This window comes from Aulonocara sp. 'chitande type north' Nkhata Bay, linkage group LG23 (assembly GCF_057382095.1).
Source record: "Aulonocara sp. 'chitande type north' Nkhata Bay isolate Kocher_YH1m ecotype deep benthic linkage group LG23, A_spYH_male_GT1.1, whole genome shotgun sequence".
NCBI classification, from domain to species: domain Eukaryota; kingdom Metazoa; phylum Chordata; class Actinopteri; order Cichliformes; family Cichlidae; genus Aulonocara; species Aulonocara sp. 'chitande type north' Nkhata Bay.
In genome coordinates this window covers 43,260,190-43,285,949 of record NC_141365.1, presented here as the reverse complement: position 1 = coordinate 43,285,949, position 25,760 = coordinate 43,260,190, and the positions used below count along the sequence as shown (strand labels likewise).

At 41.4% G+C, this 25,760-nt stretch overlaps 1 protein-coding gene, 1 long non-coding RNA gene and 2 other non-coding genes across 4 annotated transcripts; 2 read left to right on the top strand and 2 right to left on the bottom strand.

Annotated features, from left to right (window-relative positions):
• Positions 1-10,002: 10,002 nt before the first annotated feature.
• Positions 10,003-14,645, bottom strand: LOC147302550 (uncharacterized). The gene is made up of 2 exons (XR_015127115.1): positions 14,543-14,645; positions 10,003-12,598 (listed from the first exon to the last, which is right to left on the bottom strand). It is a non-coding gene; the product is annotated as an uncharacterized LOC147302550 (long non-coding RNA).
• Positions 14,646-15,298: 653 nt separating this feature from the next.
• On the top strand, positions 15,299-18,318 carry LOC147302549 (uncharacterized). Its single transcript, XM_086282302.1, has one exon. It carries the CDS (start codon positions 15,505-15,507, stop codon positions 17,839-17,841), a length of 2,337 nt encoding a protein of 778 aa, XP_086138428.1. The 5' UTR covers positions 15,299-15,504; the 3' UTR covers positions 17,842-18,318.
• Positions 18,319-19,919: 1,601 nt separating this feature from the next.
• Positions 19,920-20,038, bottom strand: LOC147302548 (5S ribosomal RNA). Its single transcript, XR_015127451.1, has one exon. It is a non-coding gene; the product is annotated as a 5S ribosomal RNA (ribosomal RNA).
• A 356-nt stretch (positions 20,039-20,394) lies between these two features.
• On the top strand, positions 20,395-20,513 carry LOC147302547 (5S ribosomal RNA). The gene has a single exon (XR_015127414.1). It is a non-coding gene; the product is annotated as a 5S ribosomal RNA (ribosomal RNA).
• Positions 20,514-25,760: the final 5,247 nt, after the last annotated feature.

Below are 25,760 nucleotides of genomic sequence, written 5' to 3'. Positions count from 1 at the left end.
TGGAATATCGCTCGCTATCATAATGAACAATAAGCTCATTTTTAACTTTGTTTCTTGAAAGGATATATTTTGCAAACTCTTGAGTCATGAGTTCTGTAGCTGCGTCTTTGGCTCAGTGAATTTGAATATCTTACTTTCACAGCTGTCTGTTGCTTACAGTGGGGCAAAAAAGTATTTAGTCAGCCACCGATTGTGCAAGTTCCCCCACTTAAAATGATGACAGAGGTCAGTAATTTGCACCAGAGGTACACTTCAACTGTGAGAGACAGAATGTGAAAAAAAAATCCATGAATTCACATGCTAGGATTTGTAAAGAATTTATTCGTAAATTAGGGTGGAAAATAAGTATTTGGTCACCTCAAACAAGGAAAATCTCACAGACCTGTAACGTCTTCTGTAAGAAGCTTTTCTGTCCCCCACTCGTTACCTGTATGAATGGCACCTGTTTGAACTCATCATCTGTATAAAAGACACCTGTCCACAGCCTCAAACAGTCAGACTCCAAACTCCGCCATGGCCAAGACCAAAGAGCTTTCGAAGGACACCAGGAAAAGTATTGTAGACCTGCACCAGACTGGGAAGAGTGAATCTACAATAGGCAAGCAGCTTGGTGTGAAAAATCAACTGTGGGAGCAATCATCAGAAAATGGAAGACATACAAGACCACTGATAATCTCCCTCGATCTGGGGCTCCACGCAAGATCTCATCCCGTGGGGTCAAAATGATCATGAGAACGGTGAGCAAAGATCCCAGAACCACACGGGGGGACCTGGTGAATGACCTGCAGAGAGCTGGGACCAAAGTAACAAAGGTCACCATCAGTAACACACTACAACGGCAGGGAATCAAATCCCGCAGTGCCAGACGTGTCCCGCTGCTGAAGCCAGTGCATGTCCAGGCCCGTCTGAAGTTTGCCAGAGAGCACATGGATGATACAGCAGAGGATTGGGAGAATGTCATGTGGTCAGATGAAACCAAAGTAGAACTTTTTGGTATAAACTCAACTCGTCGTGTTTGGAGGAAGAAGAATACTGAGTTGCATCCCAAGAACACCATACCTACTGTGAAGCATGGGGGTGGAAACATCATGCTATGGGGCTGTTTTTCTGCCAAGGGGACAGGACGACTGATCCGTGTTAAGGACAGAATGAATGGGGCCATGTATCGTGAGATTTTGAGCCAAAACCTCCTTCCATCAGTGGGAACTTTGAAGATGAAACGAGGCTGGGTCTTCCAACATGACAATGATCCAAAACACACCGCCCGGGCAACAAAGGAGTGGCTCCGTAAGAAGCATCTGAAAGTCCTGGAGTGGCCTAGCCAGTCTCCAGACCTCAACCCCATAGAAAATCTGTGGCGGGAGTTGAAAGTCCGTGTTGCTCGGCGACAGCCCCAAAACATCACTGCTCTCGAGAAGATCTGCATGGAGGAATGGGCCAAAATACCAGCTACTGTGTGTGCAAACCTGGTAAAGACCTATAGTAAACGTTTGACCTCTGTTATTGCCAACAAAGGTTATGTTACAAAGTATTGAGTTGTATTTTTGTTATTGACCAAATACTTATTTTCCACCCTGATTTACCAATAAATTCTTTACAAATCCTACCATGTGGATTCATGGATTTTTTTTTTTTTTCACATTCTGTCTCTCACAGTTGAAGTGTACCTCTGGTGCAAATTACTGACCTCTGTCATCATTTTAGGTGGGGGAACTTGCACAATCGGTGGCTGACTAAATACTTTTTTGCCCCACTGTATTTCTGCTCAGATATAGCGTTCTCATTTCTGTTTTTTTAATCAGTATAAAATGGTTTGTAAGGAACTTACAAAGCAGTTTCACCACTGAGCACCATATATGGTTAGTCTTTCTTTTACAGGCATTTAGAATAGAATAGAATAGAATAGAATTCAACTTTATTGTCATTGCACATGCACAGGTACAGGGCAACGAAATGCAGTTTGCATCCATCCAGAAGTGCTTTAGTGATATAGATATATTACAATATATATTAGCAATAATATAGATATGTGAGTATATTACAGAAATGGGTCTATTATGGTATGTTATAATGTACACGGTATGAAGTATGTTGTGAATATTCTATAACTATAAGTATGTACAGGCTGTAGTGAGTACAAGCTATGTGCAGGCTATGAACAGGATATAAATATGAAAAACTATACAGAATATGAAATAAATAACTTTACAGAATCTGGGATATACAGCTATACAGAAATGGGAACTATGCAAGTTGTAAACAGTTGTAGGGTTAAAGATTATCGAATGTACAGAATGATTATTTACACAGAGCTATACAGTAGTGCAGTTAAGATAAGTGAGGGTGTAGATAGTTTCTACAGAGGCTATATAAAGTGCTGGTGGTTGTGAGTGGTGGTTCAGTCCATGTTATTATTGTGTGTTTGAGGGTACAGTTGTCCATTGTGGGTGTGTGTATGTTCAGTCCATGAGTTTAACGTGGGTCAGATGTCAGGAGGCAGAGTTCAGGAGTCTGACAGCTGTGGGGAAGAAGCTGTTCCAGTACCTGGTGGTCTTAGTCCGGAGGCTCCTGTAGCGCCTCCCAGAGGGCAGGAGGGTGAAGAGTCCATGTGATGGGTGACTGGGGTCTTTGATGATTTTCCCAGCCCTTTTCAGACACCGCTTCCTGTAGATGTCTTTTATGGCAGGAAGTGGTGCTCCGGCGATGCGCTGGGCAGTTTTCACGACCCTCTGCAACGCCTTCCGGTCCGAGGCAGAGCAGTTCCCGTACCAGACTGTTATACAGTTGGTCAGGATGCTCTCGATGGTGCAGCGATAGAAGTTCACCAGGATGTCTGAGGACAGGTGGTTCTTCCTCAGAGTCCTCAAGAAGAAGAGGCGCTGGTGAGCCTTCTTGACCAGCTTGGAGCAGTTGGTCGTCCAGGTGAGATCCTCGGAGATGTGGACTCCCAGGAACTTGAAGCTGCTCACACGCTCCACAGCCGTCCCCTTAATGTGGATGGGTGGATGTGGGTCAGCATTCCTCCTGTAGTCCACGATGAGCTCCTTGGTCTTCTCGGTGTTAAGCAGCAGGTTGTTTCTGTCGCACCACTCAGCCAGACGATCCACCTTTTTATTTATCAGAAATGCATCATCACTACCAGTATGAAGACAATGACTGCAGCGCTATTTGATCAGAATATGTTGTCTTTATATTGCTTGTTTTATGCTAGCATCTTCTTGCAATTGGGGCCTTCATTTGTTTCTCTATTTGGCTCCAGGAAGGAAACTATAAAATACTACAAGGTCAAATATCAACCATGGCTTTCGCTCTAGCATCCACATCACATAGACTATCTAGTCTTTTTATGCGGTACATGATCCCAGTTGTAGCAGAGTAACAAGCACATTACACATTTTAAGATTACTTTGATGCTTTTTTTTCTGATTTTGAAGTTTTCTCAGGTGTATGTTCAGGACAATTACTGGAAGCCACATTTCCTTACCCTTACCTCTAATGAATCTCTGTAGCCAATAAAGGCCCAAATACAGCTGCCCTCAGTTCTTATAACATACCAAAAGTTTGTCATGGCCTGAGGCATCTCATAGTAACGTGAAAGGTATCTTTCTGCATCCTTATGAGATGCTCCAGATTCCCATTTGAAAACAACCGAACGCTGCTCGCAGCAGTAACACACACTTGGAGCAGAGGCTCCTAACATTAACTCTATCCATAACTTTAACCTTAACCCTATCAGGTCTTGTTTTTCAAAGCGATTCATGATTAGAACAAAAAGCACATTTACATGTATAGATTCATTCCAAACGGCTCTCATGCCTCCAAACGCATACTGATGATTTGTCACATAGCATCGTTACCTGTTGGGATGAGAACGTGTTGTTTCCAAAGCACCATAAATTGGGGTGTCTGTAGCTCAGGTAGAGCAGGAAACCTACTAATCAGAAAGTTGCTGGTTCAATCCCCCTCTGCTCCAGCCTGCATGCCAAATATCCTTGGGCAAGATGCAAACCCCAAGTTGCTCTCCGATGCATCCATCGGGAGGATGAATGTGTATTAATGTTAGATAGAAAGCACTTACAGAGAAAAAAAAGAAGTGATTGGGTGAATGAGGCAAGTTGTAGAGAGTAGAAAGGTTTTATATAAGAACCAGTTCATTTTTATATTTCAGATTTATTTTCAGTTTTCTACTTTTTACATGTAATATTGATGTACATGTATCACACCTAACTCGGTGACAGCAAATTTGAACAACTGTAATCATTTTTTTCCGGCATCTGAAATATTAGTTTAGTTTGGGGTTGTTGTTTTTTTTGTTTCCTTTTGGCTCCTGATATTAGTCAACTACTATTTGTCAATGTTGAATAATGATAAATGAATTATCTACAGTTGCCTCAAAGCGGTGTATAATGCAATTTCACCAGCTGAGACCGCATCCTTTTTTTAGGTTTGATAGCATTTTTAGTAGATAATGGCAGATGGCTTGAGCATGAATTTAAGCTGCAGTTTGGGGAAGGTCACAGAGGGGACAGCCAGCGACTCCTGAGCTGTGCAGATCGCCGAGTGCTAATGAGAAGTAAACGAATTGGAAAAAGGAGGGAGTGCGGGGCTCAAAAGCAAGAACATACAGCTTGTAGTGCTGAGTGAAAACAAATATGTTCAAATTATACATTTTCACAATTTATTATCAAATGGTCAGAATTTCAAAGTAGTTTTACATGACGCCATGGACCTCCATCTCTCTGGCTCAAAGACAAAGAGCAAGAAAAAAACAAGAGGATGCAATGACAGAAGAAGCTGTGTCAACACACAGCTTCGATGGAAATGATGATGCAGCTTCAATAAGTGGTGCAAAAGTTAACATGAACGGTGCTCTGAGCTGAAACTGCTTTGCAGCTCCCAAAATGTTGATTCTGAAAACGTTACATCCAGATGAAGAGAATCAAAGTTTTCGTTATATGGATGATTGAGCAGCGTTTGATTAAATGAACAATAACTGCTCTTATTTGAATAGAGGAAAAAAATGAGTACAACATAATATCTGAACAGAGATATAACATGTGCTAAATTAACATTCACTGAGCCAGCCACTTGCTTGCATGAGATCTGAGACACTGGAAGCAGTAAAACAGCTTGTAACATGTTGTTATGTTTGATTCAGGTGGACTGAAAGAGTCTAATACGGGTAAACTATTAATGATATCAATAAATGAAAGACTGCAGTCCACTTTAGCTAACTAAATAAGATCCAGAGGAGGCAGAGCATTAACAAGAACACTGTCAGTGTCTGTGTGTCATGGTTCTGGGTCTTTGTCTCAGAGTTTTGTGTTGATGGACTTTTGAATGTTGCTTAATCATTATTGTTGTGTTCTTATACTGACTGAAGTTTCCTAGTTTACTTTTCCTGCATTCGTGAATTTTCTGATTATTGTTTTTTCAGTGTCTCCTGTGGATGTCAGTCTTGTTGTCACGTAACGTCTGTCATAGAGTTCGTCTCTGTGTTCTGTCCTCAGCGTCCCCTTAGTGTCATGGTCCGCGGCCCGGCGTCTGAGGTGCTGATGGGATTTCCACTCCCGTGGGCGTGGCCGCTGACTCCACACCTGCATCCCATCCCAGGCGATCACCAGGTGGACCATTTAATCCTGCCCAGCCTGCTGCTCCACGCCAGTCCGTAATCGTCCTTCAGCGGTAACGCACACCTACGGGAAAGTCCTTAGGCAATCCTATCCGTGTGAACTAGTACTAACTCTGCCTTGTATACCCAGATCACTGCTCGGCGTGTTTTGAGTCACCAGCCTGTCCACCTGCCTGTCCAGAATTTGGATCACGATCAACCCCAGCCGCCTCGCCCTTTCTGGAGCTTCTCCCCACGGACCCTCACCCCTCCCTCCGGTTCCCTTGGCCCCGCTATCATCGTAAGACGCGTACACTACCTCCCCTCGTATGCTGCCGGTTTACCCGCACCCCAATAATCCTTTTTTCTTTTTCTGTTTCAGCCTCCCATGGTCCCGCTCTCGGCGTTTCCTGCGCGATTCTTCTCCCGGTCCCTCGGTTTCTCTGGTTCCGTGCGTTTTCTCCCTTCTACTCTCCTGGGACACTCTCAGTTATAATAAAGTTTTTTTTTCTCTCGTACCGCTGTGTGTGTGTTCTGCTCCTGGGTCCAGCTTGTTTGTTGAACTTCGGTTCTTGACACTTAGTGTCCCCAGCCCGTCTTGTGTCTCCCTCTCTTTGTGTCTTAGTGCTGTCTCTGGGTTTTTGTCTCCTTTACCTGTTTCCAGTGTCCCTCTCTTTGTGTGTTGTCCTTGTCTCCTCAGTCCGTCGTGTGTTCCCATGTTTGTTTATTTCCATCCTAGTGTCAAGCTCATGTGTCCTTATCTCAGTCTCTGTGTTCGTGCTACTTCTTGTCTTATTTTGATAATCCTAGTCTGTGTTCCCATGTTTGTCCACTCCCGGATCACCCCTCAGTGTATATACTGTCTCTGTTTTCCTCTGTCCTTTGTCAGAGTGTCTGTTCACCTACCCCCTGTGTCTCCATATTCCCAGTGTTCAAGGTTTCCAAGTGTTTTCCCAGTTTAGGTTTTCATGGTTGGTTCTGTTTGCTACTCAGCCAGAATAAACAGCTCGCTCTTTTTAAAAGTAGGCTCCAGAATGGATGATGGCATGTTCGCATGTCTTTATGCAACACTGAGTGTGCTGAACTAAAGGTAGGCCTAGTTTCATTTTCATGGTCATTATTATCAAGACAATGATTACGCCTTATTCTGATTATTTCTCCCTTTTGGAGGTGTAACGTTTACATGAGGGGTGTAGGAACATTTCCCCCTAAATATTTTTAGATACATTTTTGTTGAAGTCACAGTTTTTGTCGTATTGATGATGCAGCTAGAATAAGTGCTTTTAAATAAAAGAATAACCATTCAAAGTGCTCAGTGGTGAAACTGTAACTCTTTCAGAGTTTCACAGCTGGACAAGTGATGCCGTATTTAAAGAAACATGAGATGAGTGCAGCATATTATCTGAACAGAGATCATTCAATGAGCAAGAATAAACACTGAAAGAGAAACACTTCACTGTTGATTATCATATGAAGTCTAATGAAAGCTGTTAATCTGTTAATATCCTGTTAATCTGCAAATACAGAACATGCGACTTTAAAGCATCCAGCAAAGTGATAACTGTCCTCTGCCCACTAAGTAGTGACTCTACAAAAGATTATTTTCAATATCATCTTTATATTATATTTAGTTATTCTCCAGCGCAACAATGTAAGGAGCTCTGTGATTGGTCACTTCACTTTACAGCTTTGCTCTGTAAAGGCTAACAAAGTGCTTTTGCTTTACAAAGACATTCAGTGTCGGTATTCACTCTTTTAAAATGCCACTGAACACTGGAGTGAAATGGAGCCCTGATCCTCAGAGTTTTATTGTTGCTAACATTTCTTATAGATAGCACAGATAGTGCCCCACTGCAGTAATCACTCATGTCTAGATATTCCTGTTAAAAAGGAGTTTTTCCTCCCCACTGTAACATGGCAAACATAGCAAACGGATAAACCAGCTGAAGCTTCAGACAGCCGTCAGACAGTGAAACACTGCCATCTGCTGGACTCCAATAACAAAGACGCTGCTTTGACGGGTGAGGGAGTTTCAACAAGTCTGCAACGACTCAAGCATCAAACTACAGAACTATTACAGCGGACATGGTGCTCTAATGACTGCTTCATTAACGCAGGTCAGAAAGGATCAAACATATCAATAAATTATAAAACACAAAACGTCTCTTATTGCCCAGGGCTCAGGAAGTGAGTGTGTTCCTTATAGCCTATTAAACCTTAGCAGGTTATTTTGATGTGTTACAGATGAAACAGCTATCCAGTAACATTCAGCTACAAAAATGCTTTTTTATAATTACTTTTTTACAGCTTCGTATTGTAAGATGGTGACAGATGTACCCTTAGGCCCCCTCCTTGATTCAGAGAGGGTCTTTCCCTTTTCACGTAAATGGCCTCCTTGACTCCGCCCTCAAACCAGCGTTCATTGCAGTTATTGTTGACAATCACATTGTATCGTGTAACCATCCAGCTCACATATTCAATGTAAATGATTTGTTGAACTCAAGACATGATGAATGTTCCTGCATTAAAACACATCCAGCCTAGTGTTCTCACTCTCCCTAAATGGATCTGTTACATTAGTGATATGTGGGAGTTGTGTTTCAGTCTTTTCCACATGAGGACATTTACATTTAGTTTTTGCTTTACTGATGAGTGGCTGGTTAACCTGCAGTGGTTGAAGTATGTGTCGGTTGTCTGGAAGAGTAGGTGTAGAAGACGTCTTTAATGAATGTAATGCTCTGAAGGTGTCAGTGATTACTGTGAATTCATTATAAAAGTGGATTTCAGTGAATAAAGACAGGCCCTCATGGTGAAGCTCAGGAGTCCATAAAGTGTAACAGGAGAGCTGTGTCATACTTTCAGAGATTTTACATGAGCCAGTCTTTCAAAAATTACATAAATAAATAATTCATTCATTCATCCACAGGAAACACAATGCTCATATCTGAAAGTAAACTCTGATATATATCCCCGACTAGAGTTAGTACTAAATAAAGGCTAAATAAATGACTAAATATATAAAGACACTCTCCAGAAGAAGAAGTTAAAGGGATTTTATTTATTGTACAAGCAATATCTTCATAAGAATTACAAATTCTGCAGACATATTACCTTCTTACTGAACCTGAACAACTCACACACAGACGTGTCTGCTGCTTATCTTTGTTCAAACATGATGTTTTATCTTCTCTTCAAAACACATTACTCATCTTTCTGGCATCGTGTTACATGAAAACACCTGCATTCTACCTGTGTCATTGTACCACAAAGACAATGATTGCAACACTGTGCTTGCAAAATAGAAGAAATAAGACGACCAGCAAATACATCAAAGATGGTAAAAGTGATTCCATCTTTGTGTCTCCTCCCATTGTTTCCCCAGTCTGTCTAGTTCCCATATTCCCAGGACACCGCTGGACAACAAGTGGGTATTCCAAGACTGAGAGACAGCCAGAGTTGGCAAAAGATCAGACATTCTTAAGTAGAAGTAAAAATACTATTGTTCCAGTGAAAGTTAAAGTACTGATTCAACTTCATTACTCAGCTAAAGCAAAAAAGTACAGGCTCGAAGCGCTTACAGAGAAAAGCATACAACAGAATGCTGATGGCGGCAGTAACACACACTTGGAGGAGAGGCTCCAGCCGTCCATTCCAGCCCTATCCCTAACATTAACTCTAACCATAACTTTAACCTTAACCCTATCAGGTCTTGTTTTACAAAGCGATTCATGATTAGAACAAAAAACACATTTACACATACCGATGATTTGTCACATAGCATCGTTACCTGTTGGGATGAGAACGTGTTGTTTCCAGAGCACCACAAATTGGGGTGTCTGTAGCTCAGGTAGAGCAGGAAACCTACTAATCAGAAAGTTGCTGGTTCAATCCCCGCCTGCTCCAGCCTGCATGCCAAATATCCTTGGGCAAGATGCTAACCCCAAGTTGCTCTCCGATGCATCCATCGGGAGGATGAATGCGTATTAATGTTAGATAGAAAGCACTTACAGAGAAAAAGCATAGAAAAAAGTGAGTGCATGAATGAGGCAAGTTGTAGAGAGTAGAAAGGTTTTATACAAGAACCAGTTCATTTACCGTTATATTTTAGTTTCATTTTCAGTTCTGTACTTTTTACATGTAATATTGATTCATTAGATTGACTACATGTATTAGACCTAACTTGCTGACAGCAAATTTAAACGACCGTAATAATTTATTTTCAGCGTCTGAAATATTTATTTAGTTTGTTTTTTGTTTTCTTTTTGGCTCCTGATATTAGTCAACTACTATTTGTCAATGTTGAACTAATAATGAATCTAAGAACAGCTATTTGTCACGGTTGTCCAGCGTCAACCGTGGGGATGTGAGGAAGGAGGAGCCAGGCACGGAGCTCTGAATGCAAGCAGTGCGTTTATTTACAGTGAATGGAAAATAACAATAAATCCGCAGTGCGTTCCCGACTCCCGTGAAATGTCCTCTTCCCAGTGCTAGTGTTCCTTGTCTCCGCTCCTCAGTGTCTGAGCACCCCGTGCTCGCTGCCCTCTCGTCTCCACGCTTCTCCTGGGGAGATAACAAACAGGCAGCCGTAAGACACATACAATGCGGCAGACTATCCGTACTGACTGGCCGAGAGACTAACGTGAAGTCACGCAATGATCCAGCGTCAGAGAGAGCGCCACCGCATTCTTAAGTAGCTCCTCCGACAAGGCTTGATCAGCTGTGTGATGGTCTTCAGGTGTGGCCAACCACCTGGCAGGGCCACACCCACCAGGCCTGAAGGTGCCTGTAAACAGGTGCTCTCAGAAACTCCGGCATCCACACACACACACACACACACACCTGCAAGCAGGGAGAACGAGGGACAGCACACTAAAAACACACATGTCCATAACTGCTGGGTCGTTTAGACTCCTGAGCTGTGCACGAGGGGTCGAACACCCACTGGAAGGCCGGGCACTCGTTTTCAACCGTAATATACCTGATGTGCTCAGGTAACCTGTAGCGCCATGAAACCTCTGTCACACCAGGGCGCATAAAAAATGATGCTTTAAGAGACTGATGGGATCGGGCAGCAGGGAAAACATCCACAAAATGCTACTTTCAGTTTTTAAGTAGAGTCATTACATGCTTGTTAAAAGCAAACTCTCATATAGTTTTTAATGTGCTTCTTTCATTACAATGACTAGATAAAGAATGTGGCCCTGTCTCTATTTAACACTGGCTACCCCAAAATGTTTCCAAACCTACAACCGTAACTTTCACTGAGAGATTTTTAGATACGGTTATTGAAGCTGTGGGGTTAATTTTTTAAGTAACACGAGACGAGAGGCAGCAGCATACACACAGAGCATCAGTGATAGAAAGCTAGGCTAACATAGGGTAGCTACCTGTTCAAGGAGAAACATGTATAGGCCCATCTCAAGTGCCAGTGAACATCTAAATGATTCAGGGAAGACTTTGGAGAAAGTGCTGTGGGGAGATGAAACGAAATTATGTGGCTTTAACTGACCTTTTGAAATAGGAGTGTGATGCAAAAAATAGCATCCCTGCAGTCAAGCAGAGAGATGGAAACATTATGATGTGGGCTACAGGACGACTTAGTCGGGGTTCCAAGCAGTCAGGAAATGTGACATCGTCAGACTGCAGGCCACGGATTGGCTTTTGTCTTTCACTAAAATCAAAACTGCAGTTTTTTTAAAACCCTGCAACAAGGCAAATAGCTGCACAACACCGTGGTTTCCAAGTGTGACAAAAAGCCACAGATACATCATCGCTGCGACGTCTTCCTTTGTTGTGGCATTCGTGTTGCTCATAAATGACAACATGGACATCGGGCCGCTTTGCTGTAATGACCCCACGCACATTAGGTGGTACTTGATTGTAATGGAAAATGAGTCACAGCAAGCTGATCTGAGTATGTACTAATGGAGAAGTGCTATAAGATCACGGAGTGGTCTAGTCAGTCTCCAGACATCAGTACTGTAGAAAATCTGTGGAGGGAGCTGAAGTTTCAACTTTCCAAGTGGCAGTCAAGAAACTTACAGGATTTAGAGAGTTTCTGTAAGGAGCAGAGGGTTAATGTTTGTGTGTCCTCACTGTAAAGACTGCAGGTTACTGGAGCGTGTCGTGTCATGTTTCCTGTTGCTCTGAGGTGCATCCAACAAATACACAAATCATTTACCACTAATAATAACACCTCCCCCACTTAAGTGTGTTCAACAGGAAGCTAAAGACTGGTGCTGTTAAAGTGTTCAAAAAACAGCAGGAGCTCGGTGTGAGGCCACAGTGGGCCAAAAAACACAAGATGACCTCCAGCAAGGACAAAATGTATCTGGACGTCTCTGTGAGCATCTGTCTCACTGTGTAAGTGTAGCACAGTGTCTGTGTGTGCATGGCTGGGCAAGAGAAACAGCACAACTGAAAGCCAGCACTCAGACGAGGACCCGGTGCATCGTCTGTCTCATCTCAGCCAGTTTACTTACAAACTCTTTAAGTTTGAATTTTAAAGCCGACAATGTGCACAGGGCAGTGATATTTCAAATGAAGGTAAACTATTCCAATCTCTGCAGCCCCAATTGTGTATCACACACACACTAAGTTCTCCTCCTGCCTTCAGCCCAACCGTTGAGCGCGATGACAAATAGAGCCGCAGAATTTTGCTGCTGTGTAATTAAATTGAGACGTGGGGTCAAAATTCCCACCTAGATTGAGTGAGATGAAATAGAAATCGGCTCTCCTCTAACTGACTTTATAGAAATAATCACATCAGCTGCATTTATAACTGTTATTAAATAACAGCAGCACACGAGAACTAAAGTGTAATCCCAGCACATTTCGCTTCGCTTGCACTGATTCTTTAGAGATGACGACCGTGGTGGGTAATTAAGGGCAAACAATATACAAGTGGCGTGAAAAATGGAGGCTGCATTACCTTTCCAAAGCTTCCTTTCCCGATGGCCCGCAGTATCTGGAAGTGGTCAAAGTTTACTGTGGAGAAAATGAGAAGCAGTTAGTGAGAACGTGTCAGTTTGAGCTGAGCTATAAAACAGGGAACATGACATGTACAGCACTGTGCAAAAGTCTTGAGCCATCCCTCATTTGCTTCCAGGGATCCGGACTTCCCTGTAATCTTTAAAGTGGTATTAAGGAATAGCTCTCCAGGCTTTTTAAAGTGTTTCTGATTTTTAATCCAGGGCTTGTATTTGACCACTTTTTGTCTGTTAAGACCCTTCACACTAATCTCTGAAACATTCAAACATAAACAGACACCTAAGTCACGGAAAGGACCACAAAACTTAACAAAGAACCAATTTTAAATTGTATCTGTACACATTTACTTGCAGCCTATTGCAAAAAAACAAAAGCCCACATCATTTGTTCTCACTTCTTTAGTTGAAGAATGCAGTTAATAACACCGTTAACACAGACTGACCTGGCAAAACACGAAAAAATAAGGGGGTGGTTCAAGACTTTTGATCGGTACTGTATGACAAATGCAAATGTGCACTTCACAATGTATCGCTGCACTTCGGCAGTACTGTGCAGATTAAATGTTTTTTCCTTCCCGATGCATGTGAAAGGTTAAGACTTACATCTCCAAATGTACTGGAACTGATTTGAACCAGAGGACTCAGCCACACTGTTACTATGTACTGCATAAACACGTTTACCAATGAAGGTAAAGCAGACGCTGTCCTGACTGTGTGGCTAAATTTTGTGCTGAAAGCATCAAATCAATTGAATATGATTAACTTGCTATGAGAGGTTTTTACTCCAAGTGTGACTTTTTCTGGCTTCATACACCTTTCAGGGTCAAATTCAAGCACTTTGTAAGCACGTTTAATGCCCATTTTCAACATTTTCCAGCACATTACCATAAAAAGGATGCATATTTCACTTCGCATCACCTGAGTAAGACCACGTGAAAGGCCAAATTAATAAGTCTTCTCATCAGATATTGATGCTTCTTTCTTATGTGACACAAAAAACAGGAGGAGACAGATCTTTGCTTGTGTTGTTTTTTAAGTTCATTCATTCAAAACTAACTGTAAGACGCTTAACTACATTGCAGTCTGTGTTATTGTTGTAGACCTAATTATCACCTTTAAAGTGTTTGTGCTAATAACATCATGTAGAGTAAGACAGGCATAGAGAACAGCACTGACTGGGAGAGGCTTTGAACACATGACATACTCAGATCAATTCAACACTTTAGACTTTAAAAATGCACAAGCGTCTTTCAAAAACCCATTTATTTAATCTATCATCATTGATATTATTATGTACAGTTAGAATGTACTGTTCATCTCCCTTAAATAAACAGGCAGCCTTAAAGTGTGAAATAGTCACTTGTCTACTGTCTCAGTGGCTGATAGTGCCCCACAGGCCTCAATGTCAGCTCGAAGCCATTATGTTTCAATTGTTTAATGATAAACAGATTTTGAATGAAAGCGAGGAAACTTCGCTAGCACAAAAAGTGCCTATTCTTTCTTCCCATATGGTTCAGTCATATTACCGTCATTTCCCCCTAAGCTGTTCCCAAAGACACCAGGTTAATACTTGAAAAGGCTGCAGCGATACACAAAAATATCATCAATATTCTGTTTACTTGGTGACAACGTCGCTTTTAGCCTTCAATCAGAAAGCCTGACGTTGGCTAGTTAAGCATCGGGCTAACGTTTAACGCTTTCACTTGAGGGAAGTAACTCGTATTACTGCTACTGCTGTGTAATCTTGGTTCAATTCACAGCATATTCTACAAGTTACCCTGCAATAACTAACTGTTAGAATAGCGCCACCGTATTGTATCGCACTGAGTGCACTTCAATCCTTTATCCCGCGAGTTTGCTAGCTAGCAAAATAATAATACCAATTTTAAACAAATAACATGTGTAACGTACACACTCGAGAAAATTATTTACTAGTACTTACGCAACTCCCCCGTTGTGAAAACGTACAAATCCTTCTTGTATTTTTCGTTTTCCAGCAAACACTCATTAAAACGGTCTCCAGGCACATTAGCGCACTCACCCCCGACTGATCAGGGAGGGGGTGGGGGGTCACACACTGAAACAGACTAACGTGCAGAGGTACAGCCCAGGCAGACAAATGTTGCTTTTAGACTTTGCGACTCGTTTTATTTCTCTATCTGATAAGAAAACTATTCAATCAGATAGTTCTTTGTGGTGAATGAAATACGGTTACAGTTTCAAGAAGTTTTAAGCCCCAAATCCGAAATCCAAGCACTGCAATATTAAAATCCAATTCAATTTCTTGTTTGCTCCGAAATCTACGACATGACTATATACAGAAAAGCTTGACGTGGTATGCAAAAAAACCCCGAAGACAATACAAATACAAATACATGAACAAAAAATGTTTTAACTGTCAGTTATGTCATTTTAAAATTTTCCAAAACTAACATTTTCTTTGATTGACTGATATTAAATTGATTAGGGTCAAGTTTACTGTGAACAATATTACACAAACAAGCACGTGTGTGCGCATGCGCACATATTAGAATCCCTTCGATCGCTTCTCATATGTGCGCATGCGCACATATTAGAATCGCTTCGATCGCTTCTCATATGTGCGCATGCGCACATATTAGAATCGCTTCGATCGCTTCTCATATGTGCGCATGCGCACATATTAGAATCGCTTCGATCGCTTGTGACGTGATAACTTTGCTTTGATCCTTTCTGACGTCATAACTTTGCTTTGATCCAAAACCTATAAATAGAAGCGCTCACCTGTTACTTTATGCTTAACGGACGTTGACCTGCAGCAACTAAAACCCTTTTGAGAAGTTTTGAGAGCAATTTACGAGAGAAACCAAAACAAGTTCAGTTTTGTTTCTCACCAATTCACAGCGCAAACAGACACATTACACCATGTCAGCCAACCCATCCTTCGGCTCAGATGAGCTTGGAATATCTAAAGGGACCATTTTGGGAGATCACCACATGGTGGAGGCTTTCCTTGGAGAAGGAAGCTTTGGTGTTGTAACCAGATGTCGCGATACAAAAAACAACAAAACTGTTGCTGTTAAAGTCAACAAGAGCGACCCTGAAATTCTGCTCCAGGCAAAACTGGAAATTTTCATCCTGGAGCAGCTACGACGCTTGGATCCAGACAGGTGCAACATCGTCGAATGGAACGGCTATTTCCTCGATGGAGAGCGCATTTGCCTGAATTTTGAACTCCTCGACCAAAGCCTGTCAGACTACATAGGGGACCGGAATAACCAAGGTCTCCCAATGAGAGAAATCAGGCCAATTTTGCATCAGCTCGCAAATGCTCTGTTCCACCTGGGTTCTGTGGGAATAGTGCATGCTGACCTCAAACCTGTCAACATCATGGTTGTGAACCGCAGTGAGTCTCAAGTCAGAGTCAAACTTATAGACTTTGGCATCGCATGTAACACCTCTGCAGTGATTCCTGGTGACTGTGTGGGGACAATTGGTTATTGTGCACCTGAGATTATGCTTGGCACTCCATATGATGAAGCAATTGACATGTGGTCTCTAGGGCTGGTAGCTGTGGAGCTTGCTACAGGGGTGCCTCTCTATCCTGGGGAAGACGATTATGACGTTTTGAAATTCATAATTGAAACCCAGGGTCAGCTACCAGATCATCTCCTAGAGTCTGGCTTGTACACTGACAGCTATTTCATCGAGGATAACCACAAGGAACAGCGCTGGACATTTAAGACCCCAGAACAATTTCAATATGAGACAGATTATCGATCCAAGGAAACTCGATCGATAAAACTTAAGTGTCTCGATAACCTCGAACAACTGCTGAAAGTTAGGCGAGGACCGGAAAATGGCCAAACATTATTTGTAAGGCTAATCAAAGAAATGTTGGCCTTGGATGCAAATCAGCGCATAACACCCTCGGAGGTTCTGAAGCATCCCTTTTTCCACCCTGGCCTCTCAAGGACAACCCCCTGCACTGACATGAATAGTACAGGGGGAGAACTCCTTGTGCTCTCTCAGCAGCCTTCAAGCTGGAAAAGTCATGGATCGCAAAAATTCAGCTGCAGTTTCCAAAACTCAGTTGAATTTCCTCAAAAAGGAGACATCAACACCTCAGCCAACCCATCTGCCTCTGAAGATGATCTTCAAATAACGGAAGGGACCATTTTAGGAGATCACCACGTGGTAGAGGCCTTCCTTGGAGAAGGAGGCTTTGGTGTTGTAACCAGATGTCGCGATACAAAAAATAACAAAACTGTTGCTATTAAAGTCAACAAGAGCGACCCTGAAATTCTGCTCCAGGCAAAACTGGAAATTTTCATCCTGGAGCAGCTACGACGCTTGGATCCAGACAGGTGCAACATTGTGGAATGGAACGACTATTTCCTCGATGGACAGCGCATTTGCTTGAATTTCGAACTGCTCGACCAAAGCCTGTGGGACTACATTGGGGACCGGAATAACCAAGGTCTCCCAATGAGAGAACTCAGGCCAATTTTGCATCAGCTTGCAAATGCTCTGTTCCACCTGGGTTCTGTGGGAATAGTGCATGCTGACCTCAAACCTGGAAACATCATGGTTGTGAACCGCACTGAGTCTCCCGTCAAAGTCAAACTCATAGACTTTGGCCTCGCATGTCCTGCTTCTGCAGTGATTCCTGGTGACTGTGTGGGGACAACTGGTTATTGTGCACCTGAGGTTATGCTTGGCATTCCATACCACGAAGCAATCGACATGTGGTCTCTGGGGCTGGTAGCTGTGGAGCTTGCTACAGGGGTGCCTCTCTATCCTGGGGAAGACGATTATGATGTTTTAAAATTCATAATTGAAACCCAGGGTCAGCTACCAGATCATCTCCTAGAGTCTGGCTTGTACACTGACTGCTACTTCATCGAGGATAACTACAACAAACAGCGCTGGACATTTAAGACCCAAGAACAATTTCAATACGAGACACATTATCGATCTAAAGAAACTCGATATATAAAACTTAAGCGTCTCGATGACCTCGAACAACTGCTAAAGGTTAGGCGAGGACCGGAAAATGGCCAATCATTATTTGTAAGGCTAATCAAAGAAATGTTGGCCTTGGATGCAAATCAGCGCATAACACCCTTGGAGGTTCTGAAGCATCCCTTTTTCCACCCTGGCCTCTCAAGGAGAACCCCCTGCACTGACATGAATAGTACAGGGGGACAAAACCTTGTGCTCTCTCAGCAGCAATCATCGTTTGGGTGGCCAGAATTCTAGGGGAGCTAGAAATTCTTGTGGAAAAAAAGCCCAAAACAATAACATCAACAAAAACAACCAATGAATGTGGTCTTAAACTTGGGCACAATTTGGCTTGAAATCCATCAACTAATCTCTCAATATTCAAAGCGGAGCAGCAGACAACTTACCATCACATCAGTCCTTCAATCAGACCTACAACAAACGTCTTCAGTCTCTCACCCCAACCGGTCGCAGCAGATGGCCGCCCCGACCTGAGCCTGGTTCTGCCGGAGGTTTCTTCCTGTAAAAAGGGAGTTTTTCCTTCCCACTGTCGCCAAAGTGCTTGCTCATAGGGGGTCATATGATTGTTGGGTTCTCTGTATGTATTATTGTAGGGTCTACCTTACAATAATACATACAGCCTTGAAGTGACTGGTGATGTGATTTGCTGCTGAATCAATTCGGAACTAATTGGAAATCTGGATATTAATTAAATAAACCTGCTTTGACCATCAATTAATTGTTGTTTGAAATTCTTTATAAATATATAAATATAGTGCCACTCTTCTACTGTTTAAATTGCAACTGTTTCAAACTGACTAATTTATTCATACACTTGAGCATAAACACACGCACAGTAAATGGCCTGTATTTGTACAGCGCTTTACTTAGTCCCCAAGGACCCCAAAGAGCTTTACACTACATTCAGTCATTCACACATTCACACACACATTCACACACTGGTAATGGCAGCTACATTGTAGCCACAGCTGCCCTGGGGCGCACTGACAGAACATTGCAGAACCTTCAGCACCTCGTATGAAAAATATTTGACTGTGTGTATGCTTTTAGCGCTGTTTGGATTTGAGAAAATCTAAAATAAATTGAAATTTGTCTTTAGAAATTGTTTTATACATTTCAGTGGTATATTATGCATACAATAGGACATCTATTTAGATTTACATCTTCCACAGAAAAAACTGCACATTACTGAAACTTAGTATACTGGACTTTGTTGTTGTCCCACACAGGTTCAATTTCGAGTGGTAGATGGCTCAGTGCTCAGTCAACCAAGATTTTATGATAGTGGGCACAATGAGGTAGATAAGCTGCTTGTAAACAGTACTTTTATGCTCTCTTTTTCCATTTGGATAAGAAAGAAAGAACCAGGAAACAAAGGCAAACAAATAATCTCTGCCTTTATCCCAGATTCACATTATAGGAACAGCTGCTCAATGACCACTGTAGTCTTTGCTTACTGCACTTTTATCTACATCTATGCAAAGTGATCCACTACACCTACTTTTACAGTTAAATCCTTTTATGAGCACTCATGCCATTTTAATCTGAGTTTCTACTCAAATACAATCAGTAAAGAAAAACACAGTCTGTGACGTTTGTTTTGAAGGAAAAGGTATTCCCTGCAAATGTTTATCTGTGTGAGACTATTCAGAAAACAGTAATTTTCAGCTACTGTATAGCTCTGTGTAAATAATCATTCTGTACATTCGATAATCTTTAATCCTACAACTGTTTACAACTTGCATAGTTCACATTTCTGTATAGCTGTATATCCCAGATTCTGTAAAGTTATTTATTTCATATTCTGTATAGTTTTTCATATTTATATCCTGTTCATATCCTGTACATAGCTTGTACTCACTACAGCCTGTACATACTTATAGTTATAGAATATTCACAACATACTTCATACCGTGTACATTATAACATACCATAATAGACCCATTTCTGTAATATACTCACATATCTATATTATTGCTAATATATATTGTAATATATCTATATCACTAAAGAACTTCTGGATGGATGCAAACTGCATTTCGTTGCCCTGTACCTGTGCATGTGCAATGACAATAAAGTTGAATTCTAGTCTATTCTATTCTATTTTGTTTTATAGGTGAGACACTTGGCCTCTTTTTTCCTTGTTCTACGTTTGTCTTTTGTCCGATTACTCTGGAACACAAGATGGAAAACTGATATTCTCATGTTAAAAATATAGAAAAAGGATTTTATCACCCATAAATGTTAACTTCTCATGCCTCTTAGCACAAGCAGGAGCAGAAGCGCCCTCTGCAGTTTGTGTGTGGGAGTGCAAAAGCTTACAGCACCTGGTATTCCCAGGCGGTCTCCCATCCAAGTACTGACCAGGCCCGACCCTGCTTAGCTTCCGAGATCAGACGAGATCGGGCGTGTTCAGGGTGGTATGGCCGTAAGCGAAAGCAAAGCTGTGAAAAAGACCTTTTATTGGTGGCAAATGTCTCACAGTTTGATCTATATTATTGTGCTAAACTTCATATGTTACAGCGACAACATGCAAACCTTCGTTATTAACTGCAGCTTCAAATTGAGCTGCAAAAATGCTTTTCCCGCAGTAACATCACGATAAGAAGACATGTTCGTTGATTACAGCACAGTGTTAAAGTGACAGAGAGCACACGGTGTGTTGGGTCGATTTGGAAGTCCAACATTTTTGTCGTTTGGACATTTTAACTTAAATATAGAAAACAAAAACGTAAGCGTGTATGTGTCATTACAGCATGTATAAAAACGCCGTTTCTGAGCTGACCTTTCGCTTGCGGCCATACCACCCTGAACACGCCCGATCTCGTCTGATCTCGGAAGCTAAGCAGGGTCGGGCCTGGTCAGTACGTGGATGGGAGACCGCCTGGGAATACCAGGTGCTGTAAGCTTTTGCACTTCCACACACAAACTGCAGAGGGCGCTACTGTTTAGTAAGAAACTTCATGACCTCTCTTCTAATTTTTTGCTTGTGTACCGTTAAAAAATTAAAACAACAATCATCTCTGCAGCTTATTGGAGACACCTTTGTGATTCTGTTGTAGAGCAGAGCAGAGGCAGACATTTGATACACCCGGGGCTTAGCCCTAAAGGGTAGTATGCATCTGGGACTTGGGGGGTGGGGGGGAAGAAATGACTGAAAGATTAATTGGCTCTGTTTTGAGTTCATATTCATATAGGGAAAAATATATCACATGTGCAGGACACCTTAAAGTAGTTTTTTAATTAAGCAGCAAGGCAGAACGAAGTCGGGGCTGTATCAAGACACGAGGACTAAACCCCAATTCAACCAGACCCAGAACTGATCCGGAATTAAAACAGGACTACAACAGTTCAGAAGCAGGACTACTTAGGATTTAACCAAGACAGAACCAGAATCAGAGCTAGATGATAGTAGCACTAAAAATCATCATAGACCGGCACTACACTTGTTTTTTAATTCTACCAAAGTACAATATTTAGATTCAGAAAAGTTTAGATAATTATTTAACCTTGTTGTGCAAACAAGCCTGCAAAAGTTAATAAATATAGAATTTGAAAAATAACAAACCTAAAAAGAAACACTAGGTACGAGATACATGAGGACCTATGATACGCTGATACTTTTGGTAAACAACCATTTGACTAACATGTGTGTCTCACCTGCTCTTGTTCATCTCTGTTCTGTCCTCTCTCTCTCTCCCTCTCTCTCTCTCTCTCTCTCTCTCTCCCTCCCTCTCTCTCCCTCTTTGTGCTGACAATCAAACCAAACACCAACATCATCAAATATACAGTTGAAACCAGATATTTACAAACTCTTCAGATAAAAACAAAAACACTTTTTTAATTGTAACATCAAATCAGACTAAATGTTTATTTTTTATGTTGATAAATATAAAAAACATATTTGTTAACTTTAAGAGTAAAGAGAGAAACTGTCTGTATTTCTTAATTGTAAATGGCACCAAATTGTATTCAAATTGAGCCACACTTATGGAGCTCCACAATTCTTTTCCAGGTGTTTTGGTTGACATCTCTTGATTTTCCCATGTCACAGAAACAGGCTCTGTGTTTTGCCTTATATGCATCCACAGGTGTGCCACCAACCTATCAGAAGCTTCTTCAGCTCAGAATGGAATCGTCTGGAGTTTTCTTATTAATTAACAATAAACTTAGTGTATATGTGCTCCTAAATTTGGTGAAAGTGATAAAAAAGAGACAGCTCTCTCTCTTTAACTAATTCAAAATATATTTCAATATTTATTTATGCAAAACAAAACAAGTTTACTCTAAATTGATGTTGTACAGTAAAAAAATGTTCTTGTGTTTTCCATAAAGTGTATGTAAATATCTGGTTTCAACTGTGAATGTACTGCTGTGTATTGAAATTCCTTTTGTTTTGCATAGAAATATACTGAACAACATACAAAGCATAATATATAAAATAACATCTACCAGAGTTTTTCTTTGAAAGAAGCTCCTTATGTCCAGTCTTGTATATCAGTGCATAACTGAAACCGATTTATTTAGCCGTGGAGGGAAACAACTGAAAATATGAAATAAACACACATGTAAGCTGAGACTCTCTAAAGAAACAGCATTGTTGTTGTTCGGCTTTTCATTTCACCTTTTGTTGATTCACTTGAAGAGCAAGTAACGTAATATGGGTCAAGTGATCAGTTTGATATCAATCTTTTGTGATGCACCGTCATATTTACATTATTTGTACAGTACGAATGATTTCCTTTGGAACCTGGTCAAACTTCAGTTCTCTGTCTGCCTCGCTGCGCTTCTCCAACAGCGCACTCGCAGGCAGCAGCTGCCCCGCCCCCTCGCTCAGTGCCTGAGCTGGGATCATACCAATATTAAGGGGAAAAGTTCACAGCAAATGTCTTTAGTGGCAGGAAGGATCGATTCTTCACCAATAGTGAATGACTTTTTAGCCTTAGCAATACGGTTAGCCACCAAGTATGATGCTCTCAGTGCACTTGTATTTGTTGTTGTGGAGGCCCTCAGTAATGGCTTCTGTCCCTGTTGTTCCTGCTTTTTTCTTTTAAACTAGTCCAAAGGCTTGTTTTTTAATGTCTCCAAGTGACGAAGCAGTTTTGAAGGCTTCATTGCCTCATTGGAGAGCTGGTCTCCACATATATTATGCAGAGCGGGCTTGGTGCATGGGAATCACCTGTTGCAATATATCCACTTGTTGTCTGTTAAATGCAGCTTTCTTTTTCTTAGTAGTTGTCATAGACTCTTCTTCTGTCTCCTCACTGGGCCTTTTTTCCTTTGCAAAGAAACCCTCCAAAGACATCTGTTTTTTACTAATTTTGCTAGTTTGTGGGTTTAATATTAACTAATGTATCTTGACATGCGTCAAGAGTCAGTCATAGACTGAAGTAACTGAGAGAATTCAGTCTTTTTCCAAATAAAACACTGTTCAGAGTCGGATAATAAATAAAACGGAAATAATGTAAGTTATTTACTCTTGACCCGGTACCAAACGACTCAAGGCCTGGTACCGGTCCGTGGCCCGGGGGTTGGGGACCGCTGCTATAGACTACAGTGTACGCTCTACACCTACTTACTGGTTTTTGTTGCACCAGTCTGCATCTCCCAATTACTTTGTGTGTTTCGCTTACAGCTCCGCACCACCCAGGCGGCAAAAAATGTGCATGTTCTTTGTGATCTCGTAACCAATGCCCTCTGCCGTCAAAGTCGAGAATTAGTTAATGGGCATCATGTGACTAGTGGAAGCCAGATCCTTTTATTTAGCAAAATTGGGGTTATTAGTTAAATGTTATTGTTGAGGGGCACAGACAGCACATGTACACAGATTAAAAAATAGTAATGCCTCAAGAACAGGGCTTTTGGGACGTCCAAGAGGAAAGGGGCAAATGCTCAAGCCCCCTCCGTTATGGCAACGACGTTTAGACGTTTAGAAAAGTCTTAGAAATGAATCGCATGCCAAAATGAAAACAAAAAAATTGGATGACATTAAAAACAAAAGAAACAAGAGACAGGGCGCTGAATAAGAACTTGTCAGCTTGTGAGTCTTGTAACTGGTGATGCTCCAAATGTTAAAAAATAAATATATAAAAACCAACAAACACCAAAAAGTGACATTTATTATATGCTTATTCTGTGATCAGATAAAAAATATTTTATTAGAAGCAAGCTGGATCTAAGAGATTATTTCTACACAGCATCCTACAGTCAGTACAATTAATATGTCGGTATTGGTGGGATGAATATAAAATTCCCTCATCAGAAGGAAATAATAGTTTTATGTTATTTCATGTAACATGTGAAGAAATACAGGTTGATCACATGTTAAAAAATGTATATACTTATTGCTAAGACAGACTCAAATAAAAACGTATAATGAAGAAGACATTTCCAGCGACGTTTAGTTAGAGCTGATGCTAAATGTTGCTCTTTTGTTATCTCAGAAATGTAAATTTGTGGGTACAGAAGTAGAGCGCATGGGGATTTTTCCTATAGTTGCATTATTGGATTCAAAGGTCATTTCATCACCACAATAGTGCACAGGTAACTTTCCTTCACATTTGACCACAACTATTCTGTTAGTGAGAAGTGTGCCTTTATACTGACACTTGGGTTTCCTGGCTCCATTGTTCTTTAGGTCACATCTAACAATGCGAAACTTTGCTACACTCTTTGTCGTGCCATTCGTCTGATCATATCTTCCTTGACCGTTACAAATGGCTTTGACCTGTTTGTAATCACTGAGGATGAATGTGTTAACATCCTTACATTTGTTTCGATCAGCATATATTTTCTTTTTTTTCATTTCTGTATCACATTTTTTCACGCTCATCTTGGCATCTACATGCTGTCGTCTAAACTTTTCATAATTTGTTTCATTCAGTCGCTTCTCAATTCGGTTGGGTTGAAGATTGGCTGGTTTTGAGAGTCCAGTAACAAAGGGCAGCACAAGCAGCAAACAGGTAAACATGATCCTCATTGTTTCCTGGAGAGAGAAAAACAGGAACATTTTCCAGATCAAGAATTTAATGCAACAAAAGCGTCATCACTGTAGTGGCAGAAGTAAGTATTTGATCCCCTGCTGAATTTGTAAATTTGTTCCCTTATGAAGAAATAAACAGTCTCTAACTTTTGTGGATGTTTTATTTTACTGGAGAGAGACATGAACACCAACAGAAACAAAACACAATACATGATTTATTTTCACTGATTTGCATATAATTGAGTGAAGTAAGTTTTTGATCCTCGACAACCCAACAAGAGTTCTGGTTCCCACAGACTGGATTACAGTCAATCAGTCCATTACAGATACTCCCAATCTCAGTTTATTATGTGTATAAAGCACACCTGTCCACAGTACCAAGTTCTTCCATTCCAACTCCATCTCCACCACCATGGGCAAGATTGAAGAAGTGTAAAAGGATTAGTTACTGAGGTCTACTCGGGCAAGGGACCTCAGGGACAAGAAAAGTCATGGTCAAGACCAAAGACCTCTTATCTTGCTCCATGTAATATCTTGGCTCATGGGGTGAGGATAATCATGAGAAAGGTGTTGGATCAGCCCAAAACTACAGGCCAGTCTTAAGTTTGCCAGTAAACATCTAAATGATTGAGAGAAGGTTTGGGGGGAAATGCTGTGGTCATTTGAAATCAAAAACTCTGTGGCATGAACTGAGCCCACTGTGTTTGGAGGAAGAGAAATGCTGAGTGTAACCCACAGAACACCATCCCCACTGTCAAGCACAGAAGTGGAAACATTATACTGTGGGGCGCCTCGCCACATTGAGGCGGCCAGTAGATGGAGCCATGTACTGCAAAATCTTGGACAAGAACCACTTTCTCTCAGGCAGAAGACTGAAGATGTGTCATCGATGGGTCTTCCAGCATGACAATGGCCTAAAACATACCACTGATGCATACTTTAGGTGTGGCTAAAGAAGAAGCACAAGGACATGGAGTGGAGCTAAGGCAGTCTCCAAACCTCAGTCCTGAAGAAAATCTGTGGAGGGAGCTGAAGCTTAAAGTTACCAAACAGCAGCAAAGAAATCTAAAGAATTTAGAGAGTTTGTGGAAGGAGGAGTGGAAAAAAAATCCCTCCTGAGATGTGAGCAAACCCAGTGACCAACTACAAGAAACATATTACCGCAGTGCTGGGC